General features: G+C 40.8%; 1 protein-coding gene across 1 annotated transcript in view; it reads left to right on the forward strand.

Moving 5' to 3' along the window:
• Positions 1 to 24,889, forward strand: part of ZC3H12B (zinc finger CCCH-type containing 12B) — a 77,522-nt gene extending 52,633 nt beyond the window's left edge. Inside the window, exons 2-6 of the mRNA XM_063430977.1 lie at positions 4,615 to 5,435; positions 9,417 to 9,556; positions 10,793 to 11,027; positions 22,259 to 22,365; positions 23,006 to 24,889. Of these exons, the coding sequence (XP_063287047.1) occupies positions 4,783 to 5,435; positions 9,417 to 9,556; positions 10,793 to 11,027; positions 22,259 to 22,365; positions 23,006 to 24,441 (2,571 nt within the window). The 5' untranslated portion in view covers positions 4,615 to 4,782 and the 3' untranslated portion in view covers positions 24,442 to 24,889. The remainder of the gene's footprint in view (positions 1 to 4,614; positions 5,436 to 9,416; positions 9,557 to 10,792; positions 11,028 to 22,258; positions 22,366 to 23,005) is intronic.
• The last annotated feature ends 238 nt before the right edge of the window (positions 24,890 to 25,127 follow it).

Consider the following 25,127-nt stretch of genomic DNA (forward strand, 5'->3'; position numbering starts at 1 on the left):
TTCTGCCACTGTGTGCCCATTCCATCTATATATCAGGGGATTACTGAGCACATGTCTGAGATTAGATGCATATCTGCACAATTTCCTCCATAAATTAATGGAGTAGCAATTGGCTGAAAGATAATTTCTCACTTGAAGTGGAATGTTGAGTAGGTTCATTAAATACCATGTAAACATGCTAAAGGTAGGCACCGAGGTTTGAAGATATCTTTAGATTTGTAGAGATTATTGGTAATTATTTAGTATTAGTATATAACATAAAATGGATTATGTGCTGTTAAAGGATCACTCCATCATTAAAAATACATTTCTCTTTTTTATTTTAGATTAAGTGTGCCCCTCATACCCCATTGTGCTCTAAAAAAATTAAATCCATTAGTAAGACTATTTTCTCGCTCCTACAGGAGATCATCATTAGTGGTGATCTGATCTCCCCGCCAATCCAATGTCTCTCCTTGTGAAGCATTGGGCCATAGAGTGAATGCTGTGCAGTTACCACAATCCATCAGCAATGGATTGGCTGGCCAGCTAGGATGTTTGCCTTTCTCACTTGCTTAGAAGCTCAGCAATGAAAAGATAGGCTTGGTTGGTGGATTGTCACTAGGATAGATCAATTATCGGTTCTGCTGTTTATTACAGCTGATATGCGGCATATTTTTGATAATCGGTATCGGTCTTTTAATTTACCGATATTGCCTTACCTCTCTCAGTCACTGCATGCCATCTGCCGCAAATACAGCCACCAGCAAATGTAGTTCCACATCACAACCTTGCCGATACCATGTGAGTTTCCGCAAGCGTAGCTCAGCTGAAGGCAGGGAGGTGAGAGTGTATAATCTACTGTAATATACAGGGTTGGCTGACGTGATAGGAGTTTGAATGCTGTCAGCAATCACACTGCTATCAGTAACAGCACTATACATGCTGGGAGCTCATTGATCTCAGGATAATACTGACTGTTTGAAAGTGACTTCAGTGTGATTGCTGACAGCATTTTCAGTTAATGCCAGATTTATGTAGAAATTAAGGTTTTGTTTTTTTCCCCAAAAAACTTTAAATGTAGAGAATATTGGTACTGGTTATAGCCAATTGGTCCAAAAAGTGACTGATAATCTGAAAGAGACTGTGGTTATCAGTATAGGCTCTGAATAAGTGATACCGGTTGATCACTGATTGTGACTATGCCTCATTATATTGTGATATGTAGAGACATTCTGTGATGCGGATTTCAACATATCTTTCTGCACTTTCAAAATGTGAATAAAACCGTCTCTTGGACGACAGAAATATGTTTTTTTATTACAACATTTATGTCAATCAATGAACTTAGATTTTGTTATGTCATTTGAAAATGTTAAATAAAAAGTTATGTGAACTGTGGAGCTTTTCCATTACTTGATGCTTTTATTACCTATTCATTTATTGCAAAGTAATATCATATTCAGGAACTACCTAATAGTTATGGTCATTACAGAAGCAATGACAAATAACTTCATCTATTGGGCATGTTGTATTTCTCCCTGTTCCCTTTTTTGATTTGCCTTCTCCTTACCATCTCCCTTCTCTATTCAATATCTGGATGTTCGTTGTCGCATAATCAAGGAACCATCCTTATAGTTTTCATAATTTCTTAAAATGATTCTCTATGTACAGACTATGACATTTTGTATAGGTTGTGGTGCAAGGAGCTTCCCTGAACCATTTCTTTCTTCTTTGTGTTGATTATTACAATATACAATTATACAAGTAAAAACATACTACTAATCCAAATCTGCAATATTATAACCTTCTAGAGTCTGCATATTTTTTAGAAACACTCACCCCTCCCGTAGTGGTGGCTTTGCAACTTGGTGTCTGGGGGTGCAGGGGATGGTAGGTTTTACTAACTTATAACTGTGCTTACCGGCGATCTTGATCCAGCGCATCTGCTTCAGCTCCTTGCTGCTCATTTTCCAGGAGCCGTCATCAGTTCTGTACTCTTGCGCATCAGCATGAGTTCAATTTTGAAGTCTGTGGAGGATTTGCAGGACCATAATAAAATAGAGAGAACTCAGAGGTTGATGGGTGGGAGATTATTGGGTGTTGACTAGGACAAAGCACAGGGAGGATTGACATTGCATACACACAGGAACAGAAACATATCTGCTGACATTGCACACAGGAAGATGATAAAACACACATACTGAAAATCCAAACACCACACCACGTATGACATGAACAGTCACACAATTTTAAATACATTTGCCAGAAGCTGATTATTTCAAAAGTGACTTTTTGTAACATATTTTTATGGTAAGTATGATAATCAGGATTGACAGGCTGGTGGACACGATTTCTTTGCAAACTCCTGTTTTGCACATTGCACTTGTAAGCCTAAAGCTAGGCCTGTAAATGAGTTTTCCTTTAAAAAGGTTTTATCCACTTGAGAAAGCCCTATGGGGAGAAACGCGTTGTGGTATTTTAAATGATTTATTTTATTAAAGGTATTTTGGCCACTTTCCACTTGTGAGTCACCCATTTTACTCTTTTACTTTTACCTGGCACCAGAGTTTTTATTGTTCCAGTGAGAATGGTAGTTTTAACACATAAGGGTCAGGAATACATGTTTGCGTTCCTGACCCTATAGTGTTCCTTTAATATTTACTTCCTCAACACCACGTCATCATAATAAACAATCCAGGTTATTTGGCAGAGTTAACAAGGAACAGTTAGGATACTTTTAGGTTATAATTGATATTTTGAAAAGGCTATGCTTGTGCTGAACAAGATTCCTAGGAAATGCATAATAGATCAATGAATGCCATTGGCAAGTGGTTAATGATGGCTTTCACTGTTTTCTTTTTTTAAGTCTTCACTGAGAAACATCCAGGCTTAAAATGTCAAGGATTTCATCAAGAACAAGTTTTTGCTTTTCAATAATGTAAATGGTTGCTGCAAATAACGTTCTTCACAATGGAAGCTTTGATGTCCGTTTTCAGGACGATTAATTGGTTTTGGAAGTGGACCTGAGTTTGTGCAGGGCTTTCAAAGCAATGTAGTTTGATGTCAGAAAGTCATATTTGAAAGATATGGCGGTCAGAATCTATGGCTTGAAGAGGGCTGTGTATATTTTTTGTGTTTGTATTTACATGTTTAAAGTGAACCAGTCATGATGGATATAGGCGTGCAATGTTCTAACCACCTGGCTTGACTCATGTTATACAATTAGGTGCTTTTTTCCCTTAATACTATTTAAAGCTCCTATTTTAATGCATTTCCATGAATCCGGTCTCCTGTTGAGCATGTGATACAACTCTCCTGCATACTCCTGTTTTGCTCTCTTTCTCTGTGCTGCTCTCACACATGCTCAACACAACCTTCTTATCTCTGTGCTGATGAGTGCAATAAACTGCTGTTTTTTTAATCTCCGATTTTAGAGAAATCTGTACATTTACTAGGAATTTTGCCCAGCACAATGTACTGATCTAATTTAATTTCTATATAATTTAAAATTAAGTTGTCTATGTTAAGACAGACACCCTTTAAATGTAATGTACAGACAAATATGTAATGCAAATTTAAATTTCCAATCAATTTTTGACATCTGATGACTTCATAGAGGTTGCAAGTAGATTTATTGATTATAGTTCAGCTCATTGAAATGTGGGTGAAGGCAGGTGCGTGTCAATATGAAGGCCAGTAGATGCGATTCCATAAAATAGAGTAAAACTCTATTTTAGTCAGATGGTCTCAGGAGGCCATCTGATTGGTGCAGAGATTATCGACATTGATAATCTTAGCCAAAGAAGCGGAGCTACACTAAGGAGACTGAAGCGGCAAGGATGGAAAGGTAAGTAAATCACTTTAATGAGTGGCAAGCATGTCAGAAGATTTTAATTTTATTTTTTTTATGTCCACAAGTTTCTAGGAAACTATAACGTTAATCATTAAACATTTGTTGATACATTGTATAGATTAAGTTTAAATACTTACTCGTAAGTGTTTCTATCATAGCAGGTAACAATGTAAGAATGAGAAACTTTTTAAATAAAAAATAAAACACAGGTCCATGTGAATAATCTGCAGTTTAGAATTATAATAGTTTACACTTAATGGTCAAGAAATGATGTTTCCATACAGTAGTTATGTGTTAAAATTCAACTCCTGAGCGATAGTTTCCTGTTTGTACTGACTTGTCTAGTCCTGTTTAGCAGTTTGTAATTACGGTTTAAACCTGTGATTAACTTTTCTGATTCATTCGCTATTATTATCATAACTTATTGCTGTTTTAATAAATATAGACAATGAGGAACGCAAATGACATGAATAAAACGACCAGTTCTTTTTTTTTTTTTTTTTTACTTCTTGGAGTACAAAAATGTATAAAATATGCAATTACCAGAGTATACTTAATCTTTTTTATGGGAGAACAGTGTGGGGCATTCTCCTACATTCTCCTACACAAATATAATTCCTGAAATTACATATTGTTATATATGGTTGCTACTTTAAAAAAAAAAAAAAAAAAAAATGTTTTACTATTTGACAGGTACCGGTATTTGTTTTCCTCCCTTCATTTCTTGGCGATTGTATATGAAAGTAATGAAATATTAACTGTTTTTCTCTTTGTTGTAGGAATATATTACATCTCTTTGTGCCCCTGAATACATCAAGCAAGATACCTTGTCTCCTGAGCTTAGGAAGGTCTTGTTTAGACTAAGAGATGCTATTGAATACAAGTGTCTTGCAATCTTGAAAGTGAAAGAGGAGAGCTTTGAGATCTCTGGACGTCAGGTAAACGTGATGACGGCCTGGTCTATGGTCAAGAAACTGGAAATGGAAAAGAAGAGGCCGTCCAAGGAAGACAGGGCGGCTGCAAACGAGATGGAGTACTCACAAGACATTGGAGATTGTAGTGGTGAATCAGATGAATGGACTAGCTCAGAAAGTGAAGCAGAGCAACAGGGAGGAAGGAATAGTTTGGGGGGCTATGTAAAAACACTTTTCCAGGGTATGGATATCTCTAACAAGCCACATCGTCAGCTCTGTAGATCTCCTTGCTTGGATCGCCCCAGCTTCTCCCAGAGCAGCATTCAGGTGCCAGTTGACCACCAGATGAAACTAGATGAAGCAAAGGCTAACTTGGACAGAGAATATCAATCAAAGATGGACTTTGCTTTAAAGTTGGGCTACACGAGTGAGCAAATTGAAGCAGTCCTTAATAAGCTGGGAGCAGATGCCCTCATTAATGACATCCTAGCTGAACTGGTGAGACTGGGAAATAAGGGAGAATCAGAATCACCAGGCAGTGGATGTAACAGCAGTACCAACCTAGTACCCAGAGGTGCCTGTCCCAAAGAGACTACGAGCCCAGAGCTATCTCTAGAAGATGAAGTAGTGGACACCACAGAAAACCTCAGGCCTATTGTCATTGATGGCAGTAATGTGGCAATGAGGTAGGTCCAGTATTCAGCTTGCTTAGCTTGAAAAAGAAATCTAAAGTATTAACAATGTGTTTGTGTGCATGCATGTCTATTGTAAACATACTTCTTACTATTGTACTAAAGACAAATGTTTAAAGGAATGCTCTGAGCACCAAAACAACTTTGGCTAAATGAAGTGCGTTGGTGTATATTTGGTGTACCTGCAGTCTCACTGTCTTAAAAATCCCATGTAACCCTGAGCTAAATAAAGCATACTTTAAAGATGCAATAACATTTAATTCTGTTTTTTTGCATTCGGAATCCACATTTTAGGTCAATTATCAAACCCACGGCAGAAAATAAAAAAAATTATTCTGAAATTGCCTTTTTATTTACCATTGATTGGGCATTTCACCAAGAGCTCAATTTACTTGTGTTTCAGAAAACAGTTTAACACTATCGTGTTTTTTTCACTAAACTGATAATGTGTAGAATTGCAAACTTTAGGCAAAATAGTGGAGTTGAAGCATTTTCCTTTTGACTTAAATGAGCAATTCCTTCTCTATTCTCCACTATTCTCAATATTGTGAATAAAGCTTTTTTGTTTTAAGTCCATAATTATTAAAATTTGGCAACTGACATGGCATTTGCTTAAGTGAAAGTAGAAAATGATCTTTGTGATAATAGAGTTACTTGCAAATGTATACACTTTCTGCTAAGCCAATTTAAAATGACACCTCCCTCATCTGTCAACATACACCTCTGTGCTAACAATGAAATGAAAGGAGACGGGCTATAGACTACCCTCCTATAGATAGGTCTCCTGCTCTCTAATTACATCTTATAATTGATAGAAGAACAGAGGGACAGCACTGATGTACTGGCAATGAAGCCAGCCTGTAGACATCATGGAAGGATTGTCCCCAGCATTGACAATTTCATTAGTGTCTGGAGAACTGGAGACTGGGTGTTAAATAGTGTAACACCCATGGCCCTTGGATAGTGGCTGTGCTGGCATTTTAGAAATAAGGAAAGTAAGTCCGTAACAGCTCCTGTATCAACTAAATATAATTTATCTATATGATAAATTAGATATTCACTGTTTCTGGTGCTGTCATATATTAAAGTGAAACTTATAGATTTATAAATATTTATTCATTAAGTTATGTATTGTAAAACCCCTCTGTTGTATTCTTTCTAGTGTTAAAGTTGTTTCTGCTGGTGCAGAGCCAGAAGGGCCAAACAGCCTATGGAGCTCATGTGCCAGGTGCTCCCAGTCTCTAGTTGGTAGGTAGGACTACCAGGTGAGCACTTGCACACACATCCTGCCAGTGCTGACGAAGGGTCAACTGCAGGCTAGAAAAGGGGAATTTGAGGGAACAAGAAAACAGTGACTTTGCTCACAAAGTTCACTTTGCTTCCCAGAACTGTGCATTAAGAGTTCTAGTCATGAGACGGATACAAAGAGAGACAGTGAGACAAAAGTAGAAGGTGCATCTGAGACAATAGACAGAAGTGATGTAATTGGAATTGCAAGCTTTGTCTTTCGCTTGAGATGCTGAAATGAGATTAGAAAAAGACAGCTAGACATATTCAGTTAGATAAAGTGGTGAAACTGCAGACCAACTACAGTGAAAAGTCAGTGTTTACATTACAGCCTAGGGACAGCTCCAGTGGCCACTCCTCAGTGTGCAGCACTGAACTTTCCCCATAGAGATGCATTGATTAAATGCACCTCTATGAGGAGGTGCCAAGTGACCAGGGTGGCGTTTGGCTCCACCCCACTGGCCCTCTTGCTTGGCTGAGATCTTCAGAATTGACAATCTCAGCCAATCCAATGCTTTCCTATGGGAAAGCATTGTGTTTGGCTGAGATCATCAGTTCTCATGATGTCAGCCAAGGAGGCGGATCGGGGTGGAGCAAGCACCGGCGAACCCACGCAGCACTGGAAATTACTTTTTACTAGCTGAAAAGGGGGCTAAATTGTTTGTTTAACACTATAGGGTCAGGAATACACATTTGTGTTCTCGACCCTATAGTGTTAAGCAAGGCAAGTACCACAAAGGTCAAATAAGTACAAAACCCATTTCAGCACAAAACCCATTTCAGCACAAGAATAGTAATAAAATATAATATAAGATGTTCAGTCCACAACATCAAACATGCCAAAAATAAATGGCTAACAGAAAGGTCAACCAGCAACATAACAGCTGAAAAACAAATAAAGATACATAGAATTAAAAGACAAAGACATTGGAGGAAAGAAAGGGAAGAAAAAGAGGACATATGGGGCAAGCAGAAGGAATAAGAAGGCCTTAAAACGACGACTATTTAAGGGCATTTGCATTGCAGTGTCTAGAACACAAACATATTTCTGACAGTATAGTGTTAAAACCACTATTTAGGTCCCCAGTCTCCCTGTCAGAGCAGTGTTTAAACTCACCTTTTTCCCCATGCTGTGCCGTGCTCAAAGCAGCTGGCCCTAAATTTGATGATCGCAGCCAATCGAATGCTTTCCCTTAAGAACAAATGACAAACAGCATTTCCTCATAGAGATGCATTGAAACAATGCATCTGTATGGCGAACATTCCGCTTCTCCATGCGAAGCGTGAAGACGCCGAACGCCAATCAGGAAGGACCTCTAGTGGCCCTATGAGTGACTGCCACTTGAAGTGTTATTGGGCAGTAATTTACACACTGCCTTTGCTCTAAAAAGGCAGTGCCTACATTAAAAATCCTGCAGGGACATGCTATAGACCCCAGAATCACAACATTTAGCCATTAACACCATTAGGGCATACCGTGCCGCCTTGAAAAACAGTGGGCTTAAACGCGGTTAGGATGGCATGGTACACCCTAATGATTAGGAGCACTCCGCTAGATATATACTTACCTTCCATGACGATACCAATTTGGGGGACTGCCTGACAACCCAATCAATTCACATTGCTAAAATAGCGGTCTACACAACTGCCTGCAGGGGTCTGTCTGGGTTGTCTGACAGTCCCGCAAACTGAAAAAAAATAAAAAAATTGAAAGAATGTTATTCTAAGCCTATTTTATTTTATTTATATATATATATATATATATATATATATATACATATATATATATATAAAAAGATTTTAACATTTAATTATGTATAAATAGTAGATATATATACAGATAGAAAATATATATATATATATACATACACACGTGTATCTATTATTTTTACATAATTAAGTGATTTTATTAATTCTAATTCTAATTTTATTAAATCTAAAAAGGATGAAGTGCTATATTTGACCCAGTAACTTTCCAAAACCCCCATAAAACCTTTGCATGAGGTGTACTGTTGTACTCATGAGACATCCTTGAACACAAATATGTATGTTTATACAGGAAAAGATATCAGTATTATGACATTCACAGTTAAAATGCCATGCAGAACTTGAAAAATAGCGTTTCTTAATTCCACACACTTTTTTGTTCATATTAAATTGTTTCGTATATAAATATTTGACAAAATTATATATAGTAAGTGTGGATGCATTTAATATGAAAGAGATGAATAAGGATTGAACAGATATATAGCTCAAATTCTAGGTTTGGTTTTGATCCTTAAGGGGTTAAGTGGTAGTTGCTCTGGTGACTATAGTGTCCCTTTAAAGATGTTTTCGAAAAGCATAACTGTTTTCATTTCCTAGTGTCCCTTGCCTTGGAATAGTGCCCCTTGAGAGTAGCAGAAAGAAAATATGGAGCAAACATGAGTCTGGTTTATAAATATCTTTAATGTGCAAGAATTATTGAAACCACTTGACTTTTGTTCTTCTAAACGTTTTCGAAGATCTAAAGGAAATTGTCAATTATCATACTAAATTCCATTAATTCGTAGCAGTATGTTGCTTATGTCTATAATGTGTTTTCCGCAGTTAGAATAATAGATAAAAAAATTTCTATTCATGCAATTTCATTAACCTGTTGCCTTTTTGTGTTTTAAATTTTTTTTTTGGGTGTTTTTTTTTATTTAGTCATGGCAATAAAGAAGTTTTTTCCTGTCGAGGAATACAGCTGGCTGTAGAGTGGTTCTTGGAGAAAGGACATAAAGACATCACTGTGTTTGTGCCTGCTTGGAGAAAAGAGCAATCCCGCCCTGATGCACCAATTACAGGTAATACAGACCCTTCCATGTGAACTGTGTCTGTTACGTCAATGATGATCTTAGAAGATATTTTCAGCACAAAGGTTTTTTGTGTGAGATGTGGCAATTCTTCTCACATTGACCTTTCAAACGCTGGCGAGTTTTGCAGCCCCAGTTAAGGATATTAATATGTCGTGCACCTCTATTTCTCTACTTAAAGGGACACTATATTCACCAAAACAACTTGAGCTTAATGAAGCAGTTTTTGTGTATAGATCATGCCTCTGAAGTCTCACTACTCAATGCTCTGCCATTAAAGATTTAAATCACTTTTGTTTCTGTTTAAGCAGCCCTAGCCACACCTCCCGTGTCTTTGATACAGCCTGCATGAAAGCCTAATGGTTTCATTTTTAATCAAATGTAACTTACTTTAAATGGTTTTATCTACTGCTTTGTAAAATTAACTTTAATTACACACAGGAGGCTCCCTCAGGTTTAGCAAGCTATTAACAGGGCATGAGATAAGAAATTCTAATTCAAACCAAATTTGCAATAAAGTAAGTGTAAACATCAGATGACTCATTACAGGAAATGTTTAGGAAGGCTGTGTAAGTCACATTCAAAGAGGTGTGACTAGGGCTGCATAAACAAAGTGGTTTAACTTCTAAATGGTAGAGAATTAAGCAATGAGACTACAGAGGCATGATCTATACATCAAAACTGGTCAATTAAGCTAAAGTTGTTTTGATGAGTATAGTGTCTCTTTAATTTAAAGTACGTCTTCAGTTTAAGTGTGTAGTTCTCCATACATAGTTGTACAAATCCATACTTGCCAACATTTGGAGGTATGAGATTGGGATGTGAGGGCGTCACTGGTGACTCAAACAAAGGGCCCTGTCTGGACAGCCCCCAACCTACAGGACCTTGCAGAGAGCTCTGCTATAAAATGTGTGGCCAGTTTTTTATATTGATTAAGATTTTCACTTGTAACTTGTATTAAAGTATTTGCAGGGGTAGTAACCCAGAATTTTACACGTAGCAGTATGGGAATTAACATACTGCAGACCACAAATTTGTGTCAGGTTTATTTGAAAATTGGGTAGATTAATTTGTATGCCATCCCATGTGTTTGTGGATGATGGGTCCACTTTAATAATGCAATAGTATTGCAGATAGAGAAACTGATTACATGAACTATGAAAATTCAGTGGCTTGTAGAGACCTACAAATATCAGCCCACTGAAAAGTAACAATTTCTTTTCACAGACCAAGAAGTTTTAAGAAAGCTTGAAAAAGAGAAGATATTGGTATTTACCCCATCTCGCAGAGTTCAGGGACGGAGAGTTGTTTGTTATGACGACCGCTTTATAGTCAAGCTGGCCTTTGATTCTGATGGCATCATCGTATCAAATGACAACTATCGTGATCTGCAAAATGAAAAGCCAGAATGGAAGAAGTTCATAGAAGAACGGCTCCTGATGTACTCATTTGCCAATGACAAGTATGTGCCTTTAAGTGCACTCCTTTTTAAACATTTTTTAATGTGAAAGACATGTAAATAAAAAGTATTAAGCCTTAGGCTAAAAGTGATTATTATTAGTAATCATCGTATTTCGATAGTGCCAGCATTTTCTGCATGCTTTTCCGCACGCCTAATTCTATAATGGGTTTATTTAGCAATTCATAAAGACAAAACTGATATTTACAGACACAAGAGGTGAAGAAGGCCCTTCTCAAATGGTATTGCTTACATTCTGAAAGATCTATTTTCTGGGAAAGAAAATCCTATTACTGCAACATATTGACTATTAACTTATAGCTGTGTCACTTATTAATCAACATTATTTTCACATTTTAAAGTTTAAGCACAGCACAAAACTCGAGGGCGGGATGTACTGGAATAAATACATGCCCAATAGAAAGTAGTTAGACCCGCACATTCTGTACACATCTCTGACAAGAGCCCTGAATGTATATCTGGAGCCTTTTTAGGGACATCTTATATGGAGATTTTCTAACTACTTAATACGTGCAATTGATAAATATATAGATAGCTCTATGGTTGGGTGCAATGTGAGTATATTATTATTTTTGAAAAGCGTGGCTCCCAGGGATGTATAGATTCCATGTGGATTTTTTTTTCTCTTCCTGACTTCTTTAAACTGAAAAAAAAAAATTCTGATTTCTACTGTATGTCTGCATATGATGAAATACATAGCTACGTCTTTAGTAGTGCTTGCTTCAACATTTGCCATGGGATATATTAACGCCTAATTAATTAACCCCCTTTCCCCACCAGATCATCATCCACAAGACAAACTTATAGATCTAGCCTCTACAGCAAGATTAACATATCAAACACATGGTTTAATGTGCCCAGCTGTAAATAATATTTTGTAGAGCAGTTCAAACCCACTCCAGACACCAGCACTTAGGGTAGTGGTGATCAGGATGTAGCTTCTTTACACTAGAAAGGAAACAGGGTAAGGGTTAACCAACAAAATTAAACATCTGACATTGATACCGGAGAAACTGACGGAAGCCAAGCACAGAGAGATGGACACAGGTTTCTTCAGGAAGGAAGAGATTCTTTATTGGATCACCGATCGGGACTCAGAGGGACTAGCGTCACCAAAATACAGCAAAGTCTGAGTACTGAATACATAGAGTACATTCCTTATATAGCACTGTAGCTCCTCCCACAATTAACTACACCCACACATACCCTTAACCTATTTAATGAATAGAGTCTAAACTCATCCATCCGGTCTAACCACGTGGCTCATCTGATACAAAGGAGAGGGACGCGTAATTCCAGTTCTTACATTCCTGCACCTGGTCAGTACAGTGATGACAGTATCTTAGCTACGTGTTATTAACTAACTGATACTACAAACACATATACATACATATGCCTTGTGGCAATCTTAGCCTGCTAAACTTGTATTTTACTGGAATTACATCACATTCCCCCCTTTGATGCCTCTGATATTTCACAATTACTTGAGGCATCACTTAACCTTGGTTTGCATATACCTCAGGTTACCATGAACCAGACCAGACTTATCTTATGATGTGAATCTTCAACATTCATCTTCTTGCATTGGTTCTCCCTGATCTAGAGCCTTATACTTATATATCGCCATTATCTGTGCAGCAGCCTTCCTCTCTGCTATACTTCCTATCAGGCTTTGCACAGACCTAACTACTAAGGGTATAAGACACGGTAGGAGTAGACACAACAGTAAAATCAGTAGGACTCCACCTACCACTGCCTTAAGCCCTCCAAAACACTCATACCAGCTACCAAACCAACTACTTGGATTGTACCCTTTCCATACCTGAGTAGGCACATGCGCTAGTTTAACCATATGGCTAGTAAGCTCAGCTATTGCTTGCCCTTCGTCATCTATTTGAAGACAGCAATTACTTAGGTTAAACTTCCCACATACACCTCCCTCTACTGCCAAAAGGTAATCCAAGGCTAATCTATTTTGGTAGACTGCTGTCCTCATCCTGGTGTTATGCTTCGCTAGAAGATTGAGCGCTTGTGATGTCTCATTTGTGATAATCTCAACCACCGCCTGTAATCTTATAATACGGTTGAGCATATAAATAGGGGTTCTATAACCAAAGGTACCATCCTCAGCCCACGTGGCTGGCCCATAGTAATCTATAATACGCTGGGGAGGCCATTCATCATCTTCCCAGGTACCTATCTCTATGGGTCCCCTTTTCTTCCTATGATTCACATCATACACTTTAACACCTAAAGTCTCACCTGTTTCAATCGGTAACAAGAAGAAGGATGGTTTGAGCATACCCAACACACATGCCCCTTCCCAGTCCTGTGGCAACTCCGAATAGGCTTTCTTACCACAGATCCAGTACAAATTTGCTGGGGCTCTCCAAGTAGATGTGATGGATAGATCAAACCACACATCCTTTAAATTGGCATATCTAGCAAACGGGTTAGATGGTTCTGAGACATTTGAAGCCGACCACCAAGTTGTATTCTTTGTATCATCATCATAAGCTTTTTGCCCTAGACAAGTTAATTCTCCTACAGAAGTATTATACATTATTCCTTTCCTTGCTATGCAAACATAACCTATGATGGAGGTCTTTAATCTCCACTCAGATTTACCTCTAACACTCATATGATAATCGGCTTGTGTAGATATTAATTGGTCAACTGCCTCAGAACCGGACATTACCTCCTTTGCTTCCCAAGGCCATTGGTCTCCCATGTTAGTACCTCCACACACATAGCAGTTGGTAACATTAAGACTACCGGCAATACTTTCAGCTAAATCGATGAACAGGTTTTTAGCATTATGGGGGATCTTATTATCTATACTCATCTCTTCGTAAAAGGAATGGTATACTTGATGAGTCTGGGAGGATACCGTATCAGTCTCTATTCCTATAAACAATAATGTCCCAGGATCTAAACCCGTCCCGTATATTTGAAACCCAAATAAATTGCCATACTTATCTAAGAACTTGTCGGGGTTATTAATGAGTATATGGACTGGGTTACATTCCATAGACTTACAATATGGGCTAGTCGGCAACTTAGTCACTATCATGTCTTTATCTACTGTCTGTCCCCAAGTCGCCCACCCCACACAAGACCAATATGGGCAAAAGTTATAATCTCTATTTGGGCATCTAGGACTTACATATTTATTTTTGCTACTGGGACAAATATATTTATCGTTAGACCCATACGTCCTCTCCCATCTAAGATCCCCACATACATTCCACGGCTTTCTACCACTCGATATCGCTTTACACGCATCAAATAGCAGAACACCCGAAGAATGTACGGATTCTAACACCGTTTTATTAATTAGGGTCCCCTGAGGATCTCCATTCCTGAGAGTCAACCAGATTGTACGAGGCTGATACTCCGGACTGAAGCACTTAGGTTCTCCTACTCTTAAATGGCACACACTATAATCTATATTTAAGTATTTACATCTCGATACATCTCCTTTACATTCGTATTGTGAATGCCAAATTAGGGTTTGGGAAATATGGTTACCTGTTCTCGTAGTCTTAATGCATACCTCACAGCTAGGAGTGTCGGTACCTCTACCTTCCTGAATATAAAAACACATATAAATAAACACTATCAAAAGCACATCTTTCGCCGTCATCCTCAGTCTTCGTCCGTGCGATGGCGCCTCAGCTTCCAGGATGTGAGGGGCTGCAGGGAATGGAGTTCTGCTCATCTTCACAGGTGTCCCTTCGAGACTTTCCTGGCTTATACACTATGTGATGGTAAGCGGACAGGCTTTATTATGGCCTTCTCACTCACACCTGTAACAATAAAATTTGTAATCCACAATAATTCCTCGTTACTCCGACTGAGTAGTGCGTTTTAACCGGATCTTGCAGGGATTCTCTGGATCTGCTGTAACTTGCCAAGAATCGACTGCTGCTGGTTTAACCCTGGAGTGATGTATCCACGGAGTCACTTCTGCTACTTTTATCGCTGTAGGGGTAGACAAAAGAACAACATAAGGACCTCTCCACTTGGGCCCTAACGGTACATTATTCCACTCTTTAATCCACACTTGATCTCCTGGATGATAACTATGAACAGGGGGATAAATATTCACAGGTAATCTATCTTGTACCCATTTCTGTACCTCCTCCATAGTCTTACCCAACTCTACAACCTGCTGCCGAGTAATTCCTTCTCCCAACTGACTCAAGTCCCCCCTTAAGTTACCAAGTACGGGAGGTGGTCGCCCATACATGATTTCAAAAGGAGAGAGGCCCATCCTTCTGGTAGGGGTACTGCGGATTCGCAATAAGGCTATAGGTAAGAGAACGTTCCACTTAAGTTGGGTTTCCTGACACATTTTAGCCAACTGGTTCTTTATAGTTCTATTCATTCTCTCTACCTTACCAGAACTCTGGGGTCTATATGCAGTATGAAGCCTCCACTTTATACCAAGCATATGAGTCAGTTGTTGTAGGCACTGGTGAACAAAAGCTGGACCATTGTCCGATCCTATAGAACAGGGTAGTCCATATCGGGGTATTATTTCTCGTAGCAGGAATCTCACAACTTCTCCTGCTTTCTCTGTACGAGTAGGACATGCTTCTACCCAGCCTGAATAGGTGCACACAATTACCAGCAGGTAACGATGTCCACCCGATTTAGGCATCACTGTAAAGTCTATTTGTAGATCGGACATGGGGAGTCCCCCCATAAACTGAACTCCTGGTGGCTTTACTGGTCCTTGTCTTGCATTATTCTTAGCACACGTTACACATCTGCGTACAATGGCCTGAGTCAAGTTGGACAATCTTGGTATGTAGAAATGTTTTCTAAGAGATTCTTCAGTACTGTCTCTCCCAGAATGTGTCCCGTTGTGATAATTTTGGACAATTTCTACCGCTAGCGATGCTGGTATAACTATTCTTCCATCTTCTAGCTGATACCACTTGTTCTCCAGATACTTTCCCGGTTCAGTCTTTAACCACTCCTCTTCTTGAGCTGTATAAACTGGAGTCCATTGGGACAGTGGAGTTGGTATAAGAGCAGCTATATGCCCTACATACTCCTGTCTTCCTGATTCAGCAGCACGCTTAGCTGCACTATCTGCCATCCGATTTCCCTTGGTTACATCACCATCTCCTCTCAGATGCGCTCGACAATGTATGATACCGACTTCTTTCGGCTCCCACACTGCTTCCAATAGTTGTAGGATTTCAGCTGCGTACTTGATTTCTTTGCCTTCTGAATTCAGTAGTCCTCTTTCTTTATACAAAGCTCCGTGGGCATGAGTGGTTAAAAACGCATACTTAGAGTCCGTATAGATATTTACTCTTAAACCTTCAGCCAATTGTAACGCTCGTGTTAGTGCTATTAATTCTGCCTTTTGTGCTGATGTTCCTTTCGCCAGTGGCCGAGCTTCTATCACCTTGTCTATTGTTGTCACTGCATATCCTGCATAGCGGATCCCTTCTTTCACATAACTACTGCCGTCGGTGTAATATTGAACATCGGGGTTCTGGATGGGAAAATCACGAAGATCTGGTCTACTTGAGAATACTTCATCCATTACTTCCAAACAATCATGTTGACTTTCAGTAGGTTGTGGCAAAAGGGTAGCTGGATTTAAGGTGTTTACAGTCTCTAAATGCACTCTTGGGTTTTCACACAACATTGCTTGATACTTGGTCATACGGCTGTTACTAAACCAATGATTTCCTTTGTAATCCAACAACGTCTGTACTGCATGTGGGACTCGTACATAAAGTTCTTGACCCAGAGTGAGTTTATCGGCTTCAGCTACTAGCAGGGCGGCTGCAGCTACGGCTCTTAGACAAGGTGGAAGTCCGCTGGCCACTGCATCCAGTTGCTTAGACATGTAGGCAACAGGTCTTTGCCATGATCCCAAGTACTGTGTCAATACTCCCACAGCCATTCTTCTTTGCTCGTGTACATATAAGTAGAATGGTCGTGTGTGATCAGGTAGACCTAATGCTGGGGCACTCATCAAAGCCTTCTTTACATCTTCAAATGCCGTTTGCTGTTCTTGGGTCCATAAGAAGGGGTCGTGCTCTGTACCTTTGATAGCTGCGTACAGAGGTTTTGCTAGTATCGCATAACTGGGAATCCATATCCTACAGAAGCCTGCTGCCCCCAAGAATTCTCGCACTTGTCTTCTATTCTTGGGTATTGGTATTTGGCAGACAGCTTCTTTTCTCTCTGGCCCCATAATTCTTTGACCTTCAGAGATATGGAATCCTAGATACTTGACAGTTGGCAAACACAACTGAGCCTTCTTTCTAGACACCTTGTATCCTGCCTTCCAGAGAATGTGTAGTAGATCGTGCGTTGCTTGCTGACAGATTTCTTTTGTAACTGCTGCTATCAACAAGTCATCTACATATTGTAACAATACACACTCTCCTGGGATGGACTCGAAATCCAATAGATCTTGACTTAGGGCTGAACCAAATAGGGTAGGTGAATTTTTAAACCCTTGGGGCAGTCTTGTCCAAGTCATTTGGCGTTTTGAGCCCGTTACAGCGTTCTCCCATTGGAAAGCGAAAATACATTGACTTTCTGCGGCAATTCGGAGGCAAAAGAAGGCATCTTTGAGATCTAAGACTGTGAAGTAAGTAGCCCCGCCCGGAATTAAAGCAAGCAGGTTATATGGATTGGGTACAACTGGATGTATGCTAACAACCGCATCATTGACTGCTCTTAAGTCCTGCACAGGTCGATACTCATCTGTGCCGGGCTTTTGAACAGGCAGCAATGGGGTGTTCCAGGGGGAAGTACAGAATTTTAGGATACCATACCGTATGAACTTATCCAGATAGGATTGGATGTTCTTCTTAGCCTTCTGCGGAATGTGATATTGTCTTAGGCTCACTGGATAAACCCCATGTTTCAGTTCAATTTTTATTGGTGGAATATTGCGGGCCAGTCCTGGTGGGTTGTTCTCTGCCCAAACTCCTGGTATGTTAAACAATGTCTCATCACTCCTAGGGTTTTGGCTAGTCAACACTGTATAAAGTCGCCACTCTTCTTCCTTTGGTACGGATAAAGTCATAATACCTGAAGGTCCATTAAACTTTAAAGATGTTGTTCCATTTGGTAGGAACGTAATCTGCGCTTGTAATTTTGATAGCATATCACGTCCCAGCAATTGGACTGGACATTCAGGCATATAAAGGAATTGGTGTTTTACTACGTGGCCTCCCAATGTACAGAGTCGACTTTTAAGAACCGGTCTTTCAGCACTTCTTCCAGTTGCTCCTATCACAGTAATAGTCCTTCCAGATGGAGGAGCAACTAGATTAGTCACCACTGAATGTTCAGCACCAGTGTCGATCATGAACGCACTCCTTTTCCCCCCTATTGATACATCGACCATAGGCTCCGCTCGACCAAGGGGGATGGAGCCCGGTCGGTATCAATAGTCCTCCATGACCGTGTCAGCCAATCCTCCGAAGTCCCTACCTTCTCTATCGCGAGACCTTTGCGCTGCTGGAATATACCTGTCTTCCCTAACACTTCCTCTGTTCCCATTACTCCCTCTATAACCATTACTCCCTCCGGGACCTCCTCTACCTCTCGCTCTGCCTCTAAAGTTTCCGTAGCCTGCCCTGGGTTGGTCTCTCTCGTACTGCTCTCTTTGCGGACATTCGTTCCTCCAATGCCCTTCTTCCTTGCAATACGCACACTGATCCCTACTCAAAGGCTCCCTATTCCATCTACTATCGCCTCTATCTGGGCCCCGTTTATCTACGCCTGCGATCGCTACCGCTAGCATATCAGCCTTTTTACGCATCTTGCGCTCCTCCTCTTTCTTGCTTTCTGTTTCCCTATTCATATAGACCTTATTAGCTACCTCCATTAGTTGGGAGATTGACATACCTGCAAACCCTTCTAACTTTTGTAGCTTGCGCTTAATATCTCCGTAAGCTTGGCTGACAAAGGCGGAGTTAACCATTCGGGAATTGTCTGCGTCTTCCGGATTAAAGGGGGTGTACAAGCGGTACGCCTCCAATAATCGGTCATAAAAGACACTGGGCGCTTCATCGCTTTTCTGGATCACCTCAACTGTCTTCGACATGTTAATGGCTTTCTTTCCTCCGGCTTTCATGCCAGCAATTATAGCGTCTCTATAGGCTCTGAGTTGAACCATATCAGCACCATTTACGTTCCAATCGGGATCAGTGTTGGGATAATGTGTTGCGGCCCATGCTGCTGGATTAGCTTGGTTCAAAGCACGGGCTCTATCCTCTAATGCTTTAATGGCTGCTTGATTTATTCTTGTCCTTTCCTCATTGTTAAATAAAGTCATTAATAACTGCTGGCAATCAGCCCATGTCGGATTATGCGTCTGTACTATTGAGGTGAACAGATCAGTCATGGCTTGTGGTTTCTCAGTATATGAGGAATTATGGGTCTTCCAGTTTAAAAGGTCGGTAGTGGTAAATGGGACATATACGAAGACTGGGTCAGCGTGTGCCATTTGACCTGCGGCATCGATATAAGCTGACCCGGGATTTAGGCGAAGAGGCATCTGATAGTGCTTTAATTGTTGGGCACCAGTCAACTGTCGGGTTTGGATGGGGCTACGTAGGGAAGCGTCAGTCATGGGTTCCGGTCGGGGAGATATAGGGTATGGGGATGTGGGAGGTTGGTTTTGGGAAAAGGTAGTGAATAGAACACTTCGGGCCGAGCTAGATGAAGCTTGACCGGAAGTCTGAAGTGGCGCCAAATCAGGATATTCGTTTCTAATGGGGGTGGGTTCTGGTTCCGGAAGGGGAGATTTAGTACGAGGGGGGGTGGATCCTGTACTGGAGGAGGAAGCGGAAGTGGATGAGGGTAATGAGGGAAGGGTTACAGGACTTCCTGTATTTGCGTCACTTCCTCTTACCGGAAAGTAAGGGGGCGGCAAAGGGATCTCGGACTCAGGGGGCGTGTCCAAAATGGGCCTAACACCAGTCCTAGTGGACGAACAAGTCCTAGCTACCATGAGGCGACACTGCTCCTCGTGGCATGTCCGGAGCCATTTTGGCGAGTCATTTACGGCCTGTCTCCAACAATCAATATAAGGAAACTGGCCGTAAAGTTCAGGCCTACCTGATACAGCCACGTGTAAGCGCTGTACCAGAGTTGGATCCAAACTGCCACGTGGCGGCCATGCCGCAACCAAAGTAGGCCACTCCCTAGTGCACAAAGTGACCAAACGTACAGGGGACATCTTAACCCCAAAATCACAAACTTTGAATCCCTTTTTAAAATTCTTAACCATACATCCTAAGGGATCCGGAATCGTTGACTGCGACGCACCCATATTTAACAGTGGAACGTCGTCGACAACGATTATTATACACGCGTACTATTCAACAGTCACACCCGTTTCCTCTGGCAACAGCACCACGTGGTACGGTTACCAAGTGAAACGTACACAATAACAATAAACACTCAGGGAATTCCCATACACACACAGCTGCTACACCAGTCACTATATAATCAATATTATGCCCTTTGGCGTAACTACACAGTCACCCACGCTATAATTCTCTATATACGAATTACCCGTCTATAACACACCCCAGTAACATCGTCTTTTACAAATAGCGGTTACAGTACGGTTAGCATAGGTCAAAGCACAAGTTAAGGTCACAATACAATTATTAGTGGTTATGGTGTTAAACATGCAATGGACGACAATGATTAGTACTTATTATATAATGTCAGTAAATATACAGGGTTATGGTACCGTGCACTATAATACAGCAACACACTATTAACACTCTCGCTAGACGGCTGAGCTCGCGCTATCTAACAAGATATACACTTTACTAAAACAATCGTTAACACATTTACAATTCCCAACTAAACTATTGGCCAGTACCTTGAATGGACTACCTAAAACTATATACACCCGTTTTGGTTAGCCACACTGCCCAATCACCACATATACATAGCGAGCTAGAGAACCGAATTTACACAGGCGCCTCTTAGTCGCACTATACAACGAGCTAGAGATCCGAATTTACACAGGCGCCTCTTAGTCGTACTATCAAAAGTCTAGTGGGTTCCAAATTTACACGCCTTCCCACTTAGCCCAGATAGGATGAGAACTAGCGAACCGAATTTACACAGGCGCCGCTTAGTCTCCCGGTCCCTCCGACCTAGCGAACGTAATATACACCCTAGAACGCTAGTCTAGACAAGACACCGGTGTCCGGCTAGGGCTATTTACACCAGGACCCCGCCTGACTAACCAAATCAAACGGTCTGACTAAAGAGCGTTCGATCGAGCGGTGCGCCTTCGCTCCTTCCCTCCGACAGAGGGGGCAGATACAGATTCAAAAACCCCTTTGGGCCTACCGCACAATCGGTATACCCCTAGCGGGTCCTGCCGTCTAAAACAGCAGTTATCTTACCTCCTCGTTCCTGAACCTGAGTTCACACTCATCGACGGGGACACCCCAGCACTTCTCACGTAGAGGCCGATGATCTCCTGGACAACAGACCAGTGGCGCCGAGACGAAGGGAGGTCCACGCAGAAGTTCAGGGGTGCAGCCGTAGAGAACGTGGGCAAAGATAGACCGTCTCACGCCTCTGCCTCTCAGCTACCGTTGAACGATGAGCTTCCCGGCCAATGCACCAAATGATACCGGAGAAACTGACGGAAGCCAAGCACAGAGAGATGGACACAGGTTTCTTCAGGAAGGAAGAGATTCTTTATTGGATCACCGATCGGGACTCAGAGGGACTAGCGTCACCAAAATACAGCAAAGTCTGAGTACTGAATACATAGAGTACATTCCTTATATAGCACTGTAGCTCCTCCCACAATTAACTACACCCACACATACCCTTAACCTATTTAATGAATAGAGTCTAAACTCATCCATCCGGTCTAACCACGTGGCTCATCTGATACAAAGGAGAGGGACGCGTAATTCCAGTTCTTACATTCCTGCACCTGGTCAGTACAGTGATGACAGTATCTTAGCTACGTGTTATTAACTAACTGATACTACAAACACATATACATACATATGCCTTGTGGCAATCTTAGCCTGCTAAACTTGTATTTTACTGGAATTACATCACAACATTTTTATGCAATTCAGACATGGAAGTTGGTTTAATGTTGTATTTAGTATTTTTGTTCCCTTAATACCTTGTATGTTCACACTGAAAATGGGCCACATCTTTATTTTCAGATTTATGCCTCCAGATGATCCCTTAGGAAGGCATGGCCCCAGTCTGGAAAATTTCCTTCGTAAAAAGCCTGTTATTCCTGAGCACAAGAAGCAGCCATGTCCTTATGGTAAGCAAATAGGTATACTTCACTGTCCAGGTGTGATTCCCTGCTTCTTCTTCTATGTGATATATTCTGTTTTATTTGTTTTAGACTTCCTTTACCAGTTTGTTTTATTGGTAGTCATACTTGAATTACAATATATTTAAAACCTCTGTATCAAGAACAGTTTAATTATAACACAGTATATTAAATTCTATCAAACATTTATTAACAATAGGCCAGACACAAATAAACTTGCCTATAATCTGAATATTCTTTGTTTTTCTTAAAGCTCTTGCTGCTCTTACATAGTGTTTAAAACTCTATGTAACTTTTCACTCTGCAGGAATTATCAGAGGAGGTTTAGTTTTGCTAAACTGTAACTCAGAATAAAAGTAATAAAGTGAAACTCTAAGAAACTTGAATACTACACCTCAGTGTTTCTGAGCTATATTCCGAGGTTGATGTCAAACCATTTAGAAACACTGTGACAAAATCAGGGGCTCTCTCTGCCACTCAGAGACCACACGTTTAGCTGGACAGAATATATATTCTAAACTTACCGGTACATTTTAGGAAGTTGCAGAAATCATATTTAAATTTAAAAATTGCATTAAAGATTGGTCCAAATAGCTGCCTGATGTTAATTGTCTCATATTTATTTCAGGAAAAAAATGTACATATGGACACAAGTGTAAATATTACCACCCTGAGCGAGCCAACCAGCCTTTGAGATCTGTTGCAGATGAGCTCAGAATAAGTGCAAAACTATCCGCTGTCAAAACCATGAGTGAAGGGGCACTGGTGAAATGTGGCACTGGATCATCCAGCTCCAAAGGGGAGGGTTGTGTTGAAACTAAACGCATTGCCCCCAAAAGACAGTCAGACCCCAGTATTCGCTCTGCACCTGTAGAACCAGAGCAGAGGCTTTCAGCGGCTCGCAAGTCAGAAGCAAGCTCTGTGCCATCTTTGGTGTCTGCCCTGAGTGTCCCAATCCTTCCTCCTTCAAAAAATCATGCTGTAAGTGCTCTGAATACTCGATCTGCCAGCAGCCCTGTGCCTGGGTCATCACAGTTTTCTCACCAAAAGTCTTCTTTAGATCATATGTCAAGTGTCCACTACCCACCGATTCTGGTAACCAACAGTCACGGTAATTCTGTGAGCTACACAGAGGAATATCCAAAATATGAGTCTCTGGGAGACCATGGTTACTATTCCATGCTGAGTGATTTTTCCAATCTGAGTATCAGCAGTATGCACAGCTCAGACTATTACACTTCAGAACAAGACAGAGGAGCTTTTTCCAGAAACTCCAGTCCATGTCAAGAGAGTTGCATGAGTCATATGAACAGTGACTCATATTCCTCTTACAGTGACTTGTATTTAGGCATCTCAGACCCAGGGCCCGATGACAGCATGAAACCTTCAAGACCTCCACCACAAAATCGTCTGCAACAGTTTACTCATGGTTACCATGAACCACTTAACAGAGTACAGAGCTATGGGCAGGAGGAAATCATGCAAGCTCCACGCAAGCAGTCCTCTTCACATTTGGCCCTGCATATTCAGCATCCCCTTGTGGGGGCACGCTCTAGTTGTCCTGGAGACTATCCCGTGCCGGAGAACATGCATCCATCTGCCAACGCTCAGCCTGGAAGAGCACTGGTAATGACCAGAATGGACAGCATATCGGACTCTCGTCTCTACGAGAGCAACCCCATGAGGCAAAGACGACCTCCATTGTGCCGTGAACAGCATGCCAGCTGGGACCCTTTACCATGTCCTACTGACTCTTACAATTACCACTCTTACCCATTGAGCAACAACCTAATGCAGCCATGCTATGAACCAGTCATGGTAAGAAGCATGCCTGAAAAAATGGAACAGCTCTGGAGGTCTCCTCACTGGCCAGTAATGTCCAGTGAACCTAGGGAACAACACATAATTCCTGAGCACCAATATCAAACCTACAAAAATTTGTGCAACATTTTTCCGGCTAGCGTGGTACTTTCTGTCATGGAAAAGAATCCACATGTTACAGATGCCCAGCAGCTTGCCGCTGTTATAGTTTCCAGGTTAAGATCGGGTCATCAACACTGCTAATCAGCACAATTAATGTCTGGACAATAGTATCTATTGATCATGTCGCCTGAATGAAAGCTGGCAGTGTTTTACTAAAAACCTTTTCTCGCTTAGTTTGGCCCATTGAGCAATTTGCCATGGTACAAATTTTCTGAACACAATAAACTTTTAATTTATTTATTTTATTTTTTGTAAAAGCTGCGGTTAGGGATTTTTAAAAAGCATTCCTGGAGGAGTGCATGCTTTATTGCCCAGGTATATATCCCTGCTAGACCTGCATGGCAGGTTGAACCACAGAGTTTCCTTGGTGGGCAATGGTTCTCCTTCCAAATCTGAATACAGAGGAGGGAAGGAGTCTGTTAACCCTAGCAAATGCTGGAGATACCAGCACTTAATTACAGCACCGGAGTTCCTTGCATTAAGTTGTGTAAAGGCTCTCCAGCTGTATATAGAAGCACCTATTCATATTGTTAGCAATTATATTGCATGCATACTCGTGTATTTGCAGTTTAAAATCAGTATACGTGTGTGTATAAATATATATACACACACATGTATACTAAAATAGTAGTGTTTTAACAGTATGTTGTTTTTTTCCTGCGACAATCAGCCTTCATTGCTGTGGGAACGGTTCTTGTTAATCTGCAAAGATGCTGTATTCCTGCCTTTACATTCCAATTTCCATGAGCTTTATTTACATCATTACC

This window comes from Pelobates fuscus, chromosome 9 (genome assembly GCF_036172605.1).
Source record: "Pelobates fuscus isolate aPelFus1 chromosome 9, aPelFus1.pri, whole genome shotgun sequence".
Lineage (NCBI taxonomy): Eukaryota > Metazoa > Chordata > Amphibia > Anura > Pelobatidae > Pelobates > Pelobates fuscus.